Raw genomic sequence first — 14,326 nt, forward strand, 5'->3', positions numbered from 1 at the left:
CCATAATTATTTTGGTTTTATTCTGTCAGTCACCACAGTTTCTTCACAGATTTACTAATGTAACCTTGTTTTTGCTCACAGGAATTGTCTGAGCATCAAACCTGCCTGTTGAATGAACTTTATCAATCCGTTAGGCAGAATTTCCTTTGATTAGCTACATTTCTACTCAGGGTACCTGAAGTTGTTTTGGTTTTGTGAAGTGATAGGCTGTTATTTTTGGCAACATTATCATTCTTTGTCAGTATGGGCACTGTCAGAATATATCAAAATGTAATTTACATGTATACATGAATATGCTATTTGAGTTCTTTTATACAGTTATATAAAAAGATCAATTAAAATTTTTAAATATACATAAATATAAGCATAAGCACTTAGGAAACTTCTCTCCATTCCACTTCTTCGGTCTTTTCATCTGGTGGAATGTGTATACATGTGTTTATGTGTGTGTATGCTCATATACAGGATATGGGGCAAAACCTTACTGATCTCAGGTAAGTTAGAAGGAAGACTAATCTGACTTCATGAGGAATACTAGGAGCTGACTATAATTTTCTAAGAAATTAATTAGTACTAAAATCTTAGCTGAGGAAGATAATTACAGAGAACAGACTGGCAGATAGCCAGTCCATTCGTTCCTGTAGATCAGTGATTTTACAACTTGATGTCCATCAGAATTACCTGGAGAGCTTGTTAAATACCCAAACTATTGGACTCCACTCCTTGGAGATGCTGATTTAGTAAGTCTAGGGTAGGATGGGGGATGTAGGTGGAAATCTGTACTTCACAATTTACTCTGCAACCTTGGGCAAGTTAGTTTTTTGGCTTCGGTTTCCTCTTCTATAAAGTGGAGATAATCTTACTCTCCTCACAGGGACATTGTGAGGATATAAAGACATAACATGAATAAATGCTTATTACAGTGCGTGGTACCTGGGAATTGCTCAGTGAATGAGCACTTAATAGAGTAGCACTTGTTTTCATTTCTTTGAGCTGTGGTCTCACTGTTAATGAAACTCAGCTGTGGAGTCTGACTCCCACGTAGACCTGTTCTTATTCCAGGGTCCATAGACGGCCCTGCCATGTCCCGACTCCTCATTAGCAAGCAAGCTGTTGGACCAAAGGACGGGGAGGAGGAACTGGGTTAAGTAGTATGGAGTTCCCTCCTCGCTAGAAAGCCAACTCAGGGCTGCCAAAGGCCTGTCGTGTTCTACAAAGTGTTATTTTTGTCTTTGGAAAATAGCAGCTGATATTTGTAGAGTTGTGGTAGAACAAATTAACTGTAACAAAACTATTTCATTAATGGTCTCATTTTTTAAATCATTTCTAAACTTTTTTTTAAACAAAGAAAGTTTGTTCCCTGACAAATGTAGTTGATAGAATGTTGCCTTTCTGCATGTGGGGTAAATTTAGTGTTTTGGTCATTTTTAATTCTCCATGAGTTGAACTAATAGGGACTGTTCTAAATGATTTTAATCATCAGGTAATAAATATGGGAACTTGGAAATTTTTGGAAATCAAATGATGGTAAATGTAGGAGCCACAAAATTTTTGAGTGATATAAATTATGGGTAAGAGGTTACACCTCTTCACTGAGAAGAGAGTGAACAGTTCTTTTTCTGGAGCGTATTTTAAACATTCTTGCTCAATATCAAACCATTGACATTGAGAATCAAATGCTGTTTTTATTAGAAAGTTCCATATAGAGTATATTTTTAGATCATGCTTTCATTCTTATTCTTAATACCTCATACTCTATGGCACTTTTTAATGTTCCCATTGCTCCTGAAGATTAAAGAACTTGAAATATTTCACAGTCAGCTAAAATGTAGCCTTAAAGACTCATAATATGCAAATGCAAAAAACTCAAGCTTGTTTTCACAGCAGGTAAGACTTCAGAGCCACAACCTTACTTAATTACAGTTTTTAAACAAGAACATTGTTATTTCCTTAATAGTTGTTAAAGAGCTTTATCAGTTAGGCTCCAAATACTTGATTTAAACTAGCGGAACAATAATAATTATATAAGGTGTGGGGGGGAAATGCACAGCATTATTTGAACAGCAGTTACACAAAGTTACAACATAGTTCATTTTGCATACACCGTGTGGTTTGGAATTTTTCTTTTAACGTTTTATCACGTTTTACCCAGAGTGCTTTGTATATGACATTTTATTTTATTTTTTTATTATATTTTTAAAATTTATTTATTTTTGGCTGTGTTGGGTCTTCGTTGCTGTGTGCGGGCTTTTTCTAGTTCGAGCGGGGGCTATTCTTCATTGTGGTGAGCGGGCTTCTCATTGCGGTGGCTTCTCTTGTTGTGGAGCACGGGCTCTAGGCACGCAGGCTTCAGTAGTTGTGGCACGTGGGCTCAGTAGTTGTGGCTCACGGCCTCTAGAGCGCAGGCTCAGTAGTTGTGGCACACGGGCTTAGTTGCTCTGCGGCATGTGGGATCTTCCCAGACCAGGGCTCAAACCCATGTCCTCTGCATTGGCAGGCGGATTCTTAACCACTGCGCCACCAGGGAAGTCCCATGACATTTTAAAATACAGTCAAATCTAAAGATTAAAGAAGTCCTAGACTATATGACATCTGAAGTCTCAAATTTGTAGTATCTAATTCAATTTTATTTAACATTAGACACTTTTTCCATTCCTTTATCATTTTCTTTATTTAAGCTTATTTGTAAAGTGGAAACACAGTAATATAGAACTCAAATCCAAAGTCTTTTTAGTGAACGAAGATGATACTGATTTCCTATTGGCAAATGTATTCCCCCAGTGGTGTTGGTGGATGCGTATTGATACATTTTCCCTAAATTCTTACGTGGCACATTACTAAATGATCTGCTCAGTGGGTCAGAGAGTCGTCTGTAGTCATGGAACAGAAGGAAGGTGAGGAGTCCACAGGAAAATCAGATCCCTAGCTTTTGTTCATCAGACATTTACTGAGTGCCTGCTGTATATCCTGAATATAAAATAAGACACTGTCCCAGCTTCACTGAGTTCCTGTAACTTCTAAAACAGCCTAAGTGGTACTCTCTGGCCTTACATAAATACTTTTTGCACTTTCTAGTGGATAAGGTGCTTCAGATTATTTGCCATTTAACAGTGAATGTGGAAAAGAGCTGTAAACCTATTTTTCTTACTCCAGTTGACATTGTCACCATTTTGAATTGTTTGGCTTTCAATTGTCAAGAGATCTCAACATGTTTTCATTTTCTGAGTCTGAGTTACATATTAAGGTATGATAAGAAGTCATTAATTCAGAGTTAACTAATTTAGAATTTGTAATCATTAAAACTGTAACTGTCATCATTGTTGAAGAAAGAAGTTGCAAGTTAATATTACAAATACGAGGGGAAATGCCACACAATATATGTACCTACACTGATAAACTGTCATGTTGCACATATTTTATTAATATACATATACAAAAATATTGTAATACAAAATGAGCAAAGGTGTGAGTTGCTGCCTCTGCCACTACTAGTTGCATGACTGCAAGCTGCCTGGCTTTTCTTTTCTACTTCTATCAGATGAAGAAATTGACCCACGTGGTCTCTTAGTGTCAATCCCAATACTAATAAGCTTTAGTGGTTCTGAATTCAACAAGGCAGACTCATTAGAATTATTGTCTCCCAAAACACTTCATTAAACATTTGAAAAGTCATTAGAACTGTATCTTTTAAAGACTGTTATCGTTCAACATGTGACTTTTCAGAATAACTTAACCCCAGAGTTCCAAATTAATATGGTTTTATTATGTTTGAATTATACTAGGACTCAGAAAAAGAACCTGGTTTAGGTACTTACAAGATGTGTCAATTATTAAAGTAAATAAAAGCTAGGTATTCACTCATTGTGCAGTATGTGAGCATTTTGTTTAGACCATCAAGAGGAAAACTTTCTTTGTAAAGATACTTGCCAAATTAATAATTTTGATAATCTGATTAGGCTATTTGGGGTTCCTTCTGAAATACATATTTATCATGCACCACAGCTATAGAGTAAGGCCTTATCCATGTATCCTAAGATTTATGAGTCTTGTACAAGATTGCAGTGGTACTTTATTACCAGGTTGTAGAAATTTGAATTGTGATCATTATTATTGAAACACAGCTGCAGATTAAAGTGATTTCCATAAACCAACTGTCGTTTTGCTAGTGTCAGCTTGTCCCTTCAAGGCATGTATTTAAGATGCATTACGTTGCCTGATTGTGGCTCACTGTCTGGACTTCGCTGAATTGTTATCTTAAATGTGTGTTTGTTTTTGTCTTTTTTCCTATAGGTTAAAATTCTGTGTCACCAGTTGCTGGTCCAGGTGTGTGACCTACTCAGGCTAAAGGACTGTCACCTCTTTGGACTCAGTGTTATACAAAGTAAGTCTCAATCCCATCTCTGATGGAGTTAGCCAACTGTCCCTGAGGAAATGACATTTTATAGCTGTAACTTAAATTGAGCATATTGTTATGTAATTATGATTGTCAAAATACCCATAAACTGATCATGATTTTTAATCTAGTACTCATATTTTAATATGAGTACTGTTCTGTATTTCTTACAAGTTTAGAATTTTAGGTCATGAATTTATTATGGTTTGAACTTAAAAATTTGTTCCTCTTTAGGAGTCTGGGTTTTATGTGTTTGCTCTTTTATGTTTTAATGAACTAAGATTGATTTTTGTTTCTTTGCACTCAGGGAGCAGCTGGCGCTAGTAGGAAATTGGATGTTTTTGTAATTTAATTTGTTTTATAATTTTTAACATTAAAAGACATTTAGACATAATAAAACTGACTTTCCTCTATTCAGCTTCTCTTGCTGTTGAATATATAGTATAACAAAGTGATCTATTAATTTACTCTTATTTTCTGTTTTTCCTTCCTTGCCCCTTCTCTTTTTTCCAGTCAGAACACATGACTTAGAGAAATGGGATCAGTTTCTTCTGTATACTTTATGTGGAGAAGATTTTCAAGCAAAGGGCTCCATATAAGCTTTCTCTGCCAATAACACCTTAGTTAGAGTTAAGTTCCCAGGGTTTAAGTGCAGCCATTCCTTAAAGCGTTCTTCTTTCAAATCATATTTTAAGATTTCTCTAAGTTAGTCTTCTAGATGCCAAAAACCTTTCAAATCTTTGCTCAGTTTTCCAAGGAGACCTTTTTTTGTGAAATTTATCTATATTTTGTATTTGGATATGAATTATTTTATACTATTGGAATTGGTTTCAATTTAAAGGCTTATGATATCTTGAGAATCTGGTTAGTACCATAAAGTGCTTAGGTTTGCCGTGTTGGAAAGTATATCATGATCAACTGATCAACAAGTTCAGCTCCAAAATGTGAGTGAGCAGTTTTCAGTTGTCTAAAAAGACAGCTCTGGAGAGGCCAGAGAGCATGGAGCAGGAGGTGAGGAACCAGCCATTTGCTCTTCAGCTTCTTCCTGTGGTAGTGAAAGCAGTAAAAACACAGATGCTCAGCTCTATCCTTGTATTAGTACACACCTCAGTCATTCTTTCAAGGAAGGGTCTGGGGGTATAAGATGCCCTACAGATTCTAAGTAACCTTACTTTTATTTTGTACTCAGAGTTAATTCTTACTACAGCTACAGCCAGACTGTTGATCTTTGTTGTTGAACAAGTCAATCTCATAAAACCAGTTTACAGCTTCCTTAGGTTTCAGAATAAGAGTTTTTCAGATGTCCTTTTTGGTATATGTGCTGCCGAAGCGAGCACTCAGATGTCCTTTTTAAAAGAGAGATTGCAGGATGGCAAAAAAACATTGGAACAGGAATCAGATGACCTGGTTCTGATTTTGGTTCTACCACTAGCTAGCCATGTGGCTTCAGACATATCCCTTGCCTTCTCTCCATTTCAGCTTTCTCTCAGGTCTAATGGAAATCACTGTTCCACCTGTTTTCAGGATTGATGTGTGCTTGAGAATTCCTGAAGTACAAAGCTCTGGTCAAACTGTCAGATGGTAGAGACACAGTGATAGTTTAAAAAAATATGTATGTGCCATTATGGTGAACAGTCTGTTCTATTCATTATGTTGCTTCTTCAGACAGGAACTCAAGCCAAACACAAATCAGATTCAACAGTAGGGTTGTCTGATCTTGTCCATTTCATGTTTAATTGGTAACATAAGAGAGATGGGAGATAGTTTTAGTTGACGTGATAAGTGGATTTTAGTAGCGTCCTCTTGGTTTGGGGACCTCTTCCTTACCCGTTTCGTCCAAACTGGTTGACTTAATATGCCATTCATAGACAAAAAGTAGCTTTACCCTTCCTGTTCTCTTATGATGCTTTTCCAGTCAAACTCCAACATTCAGTCATGAGTGACAGCGTGGTCAAGTGTGTTATCCTTGAAGCAGTCAAAGAGACACACTTCTCTTCCAGAATGAGTACATTTGTATCCAGGGCTTTCCAAGAGCATGCCCCCATAGTGATGGTTAGAGGAAAAAGAAGGAGTTTTTTTTAAAAAGATTGAAAACTGTACAAGATAGGAAGGCTTTTCATATGAAATATCTCTCTCTTTAAAAGAGTCCATTTGGGAAATCAGAAAATTTTTACATTTTTTACCAGCTTGTTTTCACATGTTTAGATCATTTTTATATGGGTTTTTTAGCAGTCTTATTTTCTGTTCATCTTAAGAACATCATTCCCTTGAAGAAATATTTTGGCATTCATTCTTGTTTTGCATAAGATTCTTCTCCTCTTCCCACAAGGTCAATCCCAAAGGCAGTGCGAGTAATGCTTTATCATTTCTTCATGCTGTTTTATGTGGAGGAGACAGAGAAGGAATAGTCTAAAAGACTTCTCTTCACAAAGCACATGGGTCTTAAAGACCATTCTTCACAAAACACATGGGTCAGGCTCCTCACTTGGAAATGGGTTGGTTCTCATCAGTGTTTTCTAATTTCTTACGTAACAATTAAGGCGGTGTTTCTGCCCTGTTTCATTACTTTGCACTTATGAGATGAGTCCTCTGTGAGCCAAACAAGAGCATGTTTTTCTAAAACCGAGTAACACCCACAGTGTTTGAAGTTAAACTGTAAGTTATAACGACCCCAGAAACTAAGTAAAAGTAAGAGTTGGAATCTAATACTTCTTCTAAATATTAACATATTTTTAACGAGACATGTTCTGTATTGCAAAAGCAAAATAATTCATAAAGCTTGTCGTTAATGTCTATCCCACAGAACCTTTTATCTTTTAATATCCTGTTGAGTTTTCTTGGTAATATGTGAATTCAGAGTACATTCACAAATCTGGAGGCTTTTTTGAAAAACCCATTTCTTTTCTTTTGAAAAAATCTATCCTTTATCACCTTGTCTCCTTTTTTTTTAATGTGCAGATAATGAACATGTGTATATGGAGTTGTCACAAAAGCTTTATAAGTATTGTCCAAAAGAATGGAAGAAAGAGGCCAGCAAGGTACGACAATACGAAGTCACTTGGGTGAGATTACATTTATGAGCAAAATTCTTTTGATTTTTTAAAAGGTTTATTTTAATTATTATACATTAGAAAAATATCTTAACACTTTATACAGTAAATATTGGGAAAGCGAAATGAATTATAAGTTCTAAAATATCACATTAGTGAAGTATTAATAGCTTATAGCATGTAGCAATAGATTTTGAATATCTGCTAAAATAATATTGGATAATAACCTTTTAGTAATCTTGGGATAATATTTTGAAATGAAAAGCATGGAAAAAGTATTTGTTCCTGTTCTTTGGCCACGTTAGTTGTCAAAACTGATGGTCTAGAAATTATTAGTCATTTTAAAATCCAATTTTACTATCCTTACATTTGATATTTTGTTACTTTATTGAACCAGTGCCTTCCATTTGCATAGGGGAGCATTCACTGGGAATTTACCTAGTGTTTTCAAGATCACCCCCTCGCAAATCAGTAATAATCCCCAGTGTCTAATCCTCAATCCTCCAATTTGTATTTAAGAATTCTTGGAGTAAACTGGAAGGCTACTTCAAAGCCAACTACAAAGTAAGGAACCTGAAGGTCTAAATAAACAAACAGCATGTTAGCATTTGGTATGTGGAATGTCAGACGAACAGAACATTGTAATGAGGAGCAAATGGTCACCACAGGGGACAGAGCTGAGAGAGGAGCTGGATCTCAGCTAGAAATTTCCACTGGCATTTATTTTTATCTTCCCGTATGTTGTCATTGGCATTACAGTGAATGAGTATCAGATATAGTTATAAAACTTCCCGTTTTCACATAAACTTGGTATCCATCTAGGACAACTGAGACAACTGTCTACCCGCTGCAAGCCCCTACTCATTAGAAGTAGATCAAACCTTTTAGTGTTTAAAAAGTTACTTGTAAATAATGGTATTTGTTGTTTTTGAAACCCACTTTTGAAGTAACTAAAAACAGCCTGATTTTTACGCATGTCTTTGTTTAGGGTATTGACCAGTTTGGACCCCCTATGATCATCCACTTCCGTGTGCAGTACTATGTGGAAAATGGCCGATTGATCAGGTATGAGGACAGGGAGACATTCCGAACCGTTATTTTTCTACAGTACTCATCCTCTAACATATCAGATAAAGTACTTGTGTTTATTGTTTGTCTCCACCTGCTAGAATATAAAAGAGCAGGGATTAAAAAAAAATTTTTTTTACGCACGCATGTATCTTCAGTCCCTAAAACAGAGGTACAGTAGACACTCAATAAACATTTGTTGAATGAATGAGTGATAATGTTAGACTATCAGTGAAAATGTTAACAATCTCATCAGCTCACATTTTCTCTACTCCACATTTTCAATAACAAATCAGTCACCAAAAAGATAAGAAAGAACTAGCACTCGTGTAAAGTGGAAAGTTGGTTAATGGATTATATTCTTTTCTGGTGGTGGTGTGAGGAGTGGAACAGCAGCAGGAACTCGTTCCTATAAAAATGCATGGGTGTTTATATAGCCTGGTTTTCTTTTCACTTTTGGGGTCTTGCTTCTGTTCTTGGCAGTAGCTTTAAAGCTAAGATTACGCCCAGTGGAGGTATCCTGTGAGAATCTTAGATGCAGTTTGGCAAGGGCAGGTAATTGATTCTTTTTCTGGAGGCAGGTGCATGAATAATACTGTGCTCATGATACAGACTCAGAATTCCCCAGTTTAGAAGCTCAGTTTATTATTTATATAGGAGGATTCAGTGCTGGAAGACTTTCAGAGGTGATTTTGTTGGCTGATAGAAAATACTAGAAATGTGAACTCTGTGTTTTACTTATTTATTTTTAAATTTTGAGAAACCCCACGTAAAAGGGACAAAGATACATGTGGCTAATGAGTTGTATCTGAGATTTGCTCTTAATATTTATGTTACTGCCATATGCAAATTAAAAAGTAAAAAATATTAGCCCGTAAAGAATGTTTTTAAAGCAGAGAAACTTTTCTAGTTATTCTCAGTTTATATAAAACTTTTTCTAAGTTTACTTAATTGGAATGGAATGTGCTGGAAAGAAGGAAAATATATTATTTAGCCACTAATTAGCCCCCTGGGACTAATGAATGTTTAATTGATCTCCATGCTTCTGCCCTTTTCCCCAGTGATGAGCTAGTCCAATCATTGTGTACTCAACATTATAAAAAGAAGTGCTCTGAAAAGTCATAAGGGAAAAAAAATTACATAAATGCTTTATTTTTAAATTTTAAACCTTTCATTTTTAAACACAGTCTTGGTTAAAGTAAACCCGTATGTTTTTATTATCATCAACTAATGAGCTATTAATCTCAGGTGAACATTCAACCTAAAGTAATAGGGAGACAAATACTCATTAAATACATACACACACACACATTTTTTTCTTGCATTTTTACTTTGATCACAGAGGCGTCCTGTTTGCCTGTGACATTTTTTGGAGCTTGACCATATTTTTCCCCAATCAGCACTTCTTACTCAGTGTATTTAATGGGGACTGTATTTATTTCTGACCCAATGGATTGTAATGAGTGCACTATTCGTATTTCCATTTGTGACGACTATCATGATTCTTACATGTGCCTATAAAATCACACCCATAAAGTAACAGCCACTTAATTAAAAAAAAAAAGATTTAAGGAGAGTTTTCAGCTTATTCATTCTTAGAGGAAAAAAAAGACTATTCATAGTTAGGCAAATTCTTTTCTAGTAGGGCATATAAACAGAAATATTTTGAAAAGGGCCTTAGTGTATTTGTAATGTGCTCAGATGAAAATCAAAACAAAAAAGGACAGCATAACATTCAAGCCAGGATTGTCTCCTCAGATTTGTCCTTATTTGTGTCATGTGTGCAGCATTATTGTAGCAAAATTATTTTAATACAGACAACAGATGCCTAGGCTTCTAATACTTGTTCAATGTAGTATATCCCACATTGGAGTGGAATGATTCAGATCTGTTTTCCATTCTCTGAATGAATCAAATGCTATTGGCCATAGGAAGTGTTATTTTTGCAGTCTGGGTAGTCTGACTTGGGGTCCTGACACCCTGCGAACTTGGTGAAGCAGCAGTTAGGCAGCAATCCGGTATTAGCTACAACCTCCCCCTTTTCAGTGAGTGAGGAGGGAGGGGGGAGGAGGGAGCAGGAACAGAAGAGCTCTTGTCACCAGATGGATAGCAGGATTGGGGTTGTTTACATGCCTTTAGATTGTTCCATCAAAATGTGAGTTCTGTTTTATTTTCCTAGTGACAGAGCAGCAAGATACTATTATTACTGGCACCTGAGAAAACAAGTTCTTCATTCCCAGTGTGTGCTCCGAGAGGAGGCCTACTTCCTGCTGGCAGCCTTCGCTCTGCAGGCTGATCTTGGGAACTTCAAAAGGAATAAGCACTATGGAAAATACTTTGAGCCCGAGGCTTACTTCCCATCTTGGGTAGGCACTGTTTTCAAATTCTGAAGTGTTTTCTCTAGCACATTTCTAGTTCATTGTGTGGGTAGTCATGCTGCTACAAGAACTGGGAACCCAGATGTTTGATGGCCAGTACACCCTCCATGACGCCCAGATACACATTTCACACTTGAGAGCGTGGCACCTACAGTCTCTCGATGGACTCAATCTGCTTATGGGTTATGATGAAGAGGATTGCTATCCATCGTAAAGATGGTGGAACTTGGTATTTGCCAGCCTTCTTTTGGCATTTACATGGCCTTGACCGTCTTATGTCCTCTTAATTCAAGCAGCATTTTTTCCCTTCGAAGGGAGAAACACATTACTCTTTAAAAGGTGAGATCATTCACAGCTTCTCCTGTGTTGAGGAAACAAATATAAGTAAACTGCTTGATCTGACCGCCATCTCCTTCACTCTCAAAAGAGGAGCAACCCCCTTATTTCAGCAAGAAAACTTAGGTTATTTGAGCACTGACTGTCTCAGAGGTCCTTTCTCCATCCCCACCCTGTTGATATCGCTTCCCATTCTTCCTCTAGGTCTCTGCCGAGACGTCTCTCTCTCCCGTATCTTCAGCCTCTACCCCAACTAACTCTTCTTAAGTCAGGACATACTTTGTTTGCTTCACACCTCCCCATCCTCAGGGAAGAAAGGAGGGAGGGAAAGAAGACCTACCAATCTCTCCTTCCCTTCTCAGTAAAGCTTCTTGAAAAAGTGACGATGTATATTTGATTTTTTAGCTTCTTTACTTCGACGTGTAATCCTCAACCCACATCCATCTGCCTTCTTTCCTCACCACCCCCTCCACTCATGGTGCTGTCCTTAAAGCCAGCAGTGACCTTTAAATTGCCAAATCCGGTGGACACTTTTCACTGCTTTTCCTGAATTTCTCTGCTGCATTTGACACTTAGTCACTCACATCCCAGGAGATCTCCTCCAAATTAATGCTTTTTACAACCACCTATGTACTGGCACCTCCTGAATCTGTTTCTCTCCCCTATGTCTGTAAGACAGCTGTTTACCCATAGGCACCTCACACTCAGAATGTCCCAAATCAAATTCATCTTCTTCACACCTCAATTCTCTGCGTTCCTACCCCTGTGTTCCTAACCTCAGCCAGTGGCACTGCCATCCCCCCGATCACCTAGAAACTTGAGTCACTCGGGGCGCTTTCTTATCACCCTTCTTTCTCCCTGCCCCATCCAGTCAACGAGAACATCCTCTAACATAAACCCTTGATTCCGCATCACCCAGCTTAAGAAATAAGATTCGCTTGTATTTTTGTTGCTCTTAACTTCCTAAACATTACCACGTGTCCTCCCCGTAGTGGTTCTTCATGTTTCCCAGGCTTCAGCTGTCATCAGCACTCCTGCAGTTGTCCCTGTTGTCCCTGCTTCAGGTTTTACTCACAGCTTGCAGAGAGTTGTTTTTGCTTCTGATTTAAACCTTCATCTTCGGAGTGAAGCCCAGGCTCCCAAGCATGACCTAGGAACTTCCCAGCATGGGTCCCTGCCAGCCTTTCCAGCTTCCTTTCTGGTTGTCCTGCACCTTGTGTGTTGTGTTTTAGCAACACCCAGCAATTCCTGTGGTGTTTCACACATTGGGCCTTTCTGTCTGCAGCTCCTTTAGCTGGTGAGGCCCACTCCCTGTTTCACCTGGCTACTCCTGCTCATCAGCTCAGGTGTGGTTCCCTGGGCAGACTGTCTAGGTGCCCAGTGCCCCTCCTCTGGGCTCAATAAGACCCTGAACATAAGTATTTTATTTTCAAATTCTCTGTTTGTCTCTTGCACCCAGTGATCTAAGTATTTCTTAGCATATTCTAAAGGACAGGCATAAACTTAACCTTTTCTGTTTCTTCAGCATTTCACATCACGGTGCTCAATATAAGTTTTTGTTCACTGGCTGACAGTGCTTCAGTTGTTCAAGAAAACCCACAAAAGATGTCAGGCTATTACATAGCAATGTCTGTTGGGCCAAAGTTAACCTGTATTTACATTCCCTTAGTTATCATCAGGTACTCAGTGACCCTTGGTCTTTAAAGCAGAGCTTCTCATTAGTGTGCCATGGCACCCAGGGTGCTGAGATACCAGCTTCCTCAACCCTTGGGATCACCAAAATCATCTACTTCATTGCCCTTACAGATATTATTTTCTAGGGGTTCTTTGACCTGAAAAAGGTTGACAAGTACTGATTTAGGTGATCTCCATGTAAAAGGAACCTAGAAAGAAAAATCTGTAACTTGAGTTCTCAGCAAAACTTGATTATTGGCCAATAATAACTCATCATGTTTAATTCTCCTTAAAATATTCATAGGAAGAAACAAAACATCAGTAACTATAAAAACAATAATAAAACTAAAAATTCTCTAATTTTCAAATCCTGGTCATTTTAAGCACTAAAATGCTTTTTGTTCACTTTGCATAATTCTTTCCATATTTTATAATCTTCGTGAAATCAGCTAAGACTTTTATCAACACCTTTCTTTGAACCTGCAGCTTCTGGATACTATATATTTTTGATATCTAAAAGCTTTGACTACTGTCTGTTGAAAACTGAAGTTGCAGTGAATTGTAATGAATATTTGAGTGAAACTGTTTTCTCATAAGCATTTGAGTAGAGTGTTCATATCAGCCTCTTACGCAAAAACCAGAAATGTTTCTGAGAATTCCTCGCAGTCCCCTGCTTTCTTCGGATTAACATTTAGAACCTCCCACTCTGTGGCTGTAATTTTAGAAGAGTTAAGTAGAATCCGGACCCTGAAGATGTGCTGACGGTGGCTGCATTTCATGGTACCAATAATTCTGCAAGTATAAGCAGTGAGGTGGACAAAATTGTGCAAGTTTGCATGGTTTTTCTTTGTTGGTGATTTTAAAGCCAAGAGAACATATTTTTCCCATTTCTTGTGATTTTTCTTCTTAGATATGGAGTACTACAGCTAAATTGACTCTGTAGCTTCTAGTATTAGCTGATTCAGCCAGGTCACATAACAGATGATCAAAAAAGAATAAGCGTGGGAATTTTCTAATGGAAATCAGCCAATTTACATGGCCTGTTTTCGGTTCTCATCATTTGGGAGATGAGGGTAGTATTTGCATCCCTCCAACAAATGTTGCATTGCGCTCCCATTGTATTCCAACAGGTTGTTTCCAAGAGAGGGAAGGACTACATCCTGAAGCACATTCCAAACATGCACAAAGATCAGTTCGCACTGACAGCTTCTGAGGCTCATCTTAAATATATCAAAGAGGCCGTCCGACTGGATGATGTTGCCGTTCACTACTACAGATTGTATAAGGTACAAAACTGCAGTAGGTCTGCAGCCATACCTCCTTGATCAGGAGACGTTTTTATTTAAAGTTGTCCTTTTAATTTTTTTTAATGGGCTTTTAAAAGAATTTCATTTCAACCGCTGTTTGTCATCATTGGTCAGTCTTGG

The 14,326-nt window shown here is 37.6% G+C and overlaps 1 protein-coding gene across 9 annotated transcripts in view; it reads left to right on the forward strand.

Moving 5' to 3' along the window:
- The window catches only part of FRMD6 (FERM domain containing 6), a 256,887-nt gene that overhangs the window by 223,293 nt on the left and 19,268 nt on the right, over positions 1-14,326 (forward strand). For 7 of the 9 annotated variants that reach the window (XM_027111226.1, XM_027111227.1, XM_027111225.1 and 4 more), the window contains 5 exons: positions 4,291-4,381; positions 7,352-7,455; positions 8,432-8,508; positions 10,691-10,877; positions 14,030-14,185. In XM_027111226.1, coding sequence (XP_026967027.1) covers positions 4,291-4,381; positions 7,352-7,455; positions 8,432-8,508; positions 10,691-10,877; positions 14,030-14,185 — 615 coding nt within the window. The remainder of the gene's footprint in view (positions 1-4,290; positions 4,382-7,351; positions 7,456-8,431; positions 8,509-10,690; positions 10,878-14,029; positions 14,186-14,326) is intronic. The other 2 variants (XM_027111232.1, XM_027111233.1) reach the window with 1 other exon arrangement.

The sequence above is a fragment of the Aethalodelphis obliquidens genome, unplaced genomic scaffold (assembly GCF_003676395.1).
Source record: "Aethalodelphis obliquidens isolate GAN/ISIS:26980383/991018 unplaced genomic scaffold, ASM367639v1 scaffold10, whole genome shotgun sequence".
Lineage (NCBI taxonomy): Eukaryota > Metazoa > Chordata > Mammalia > Artiodactyla > Delphinidae > Aethalodelphis > Aethalodelphis obliquidens.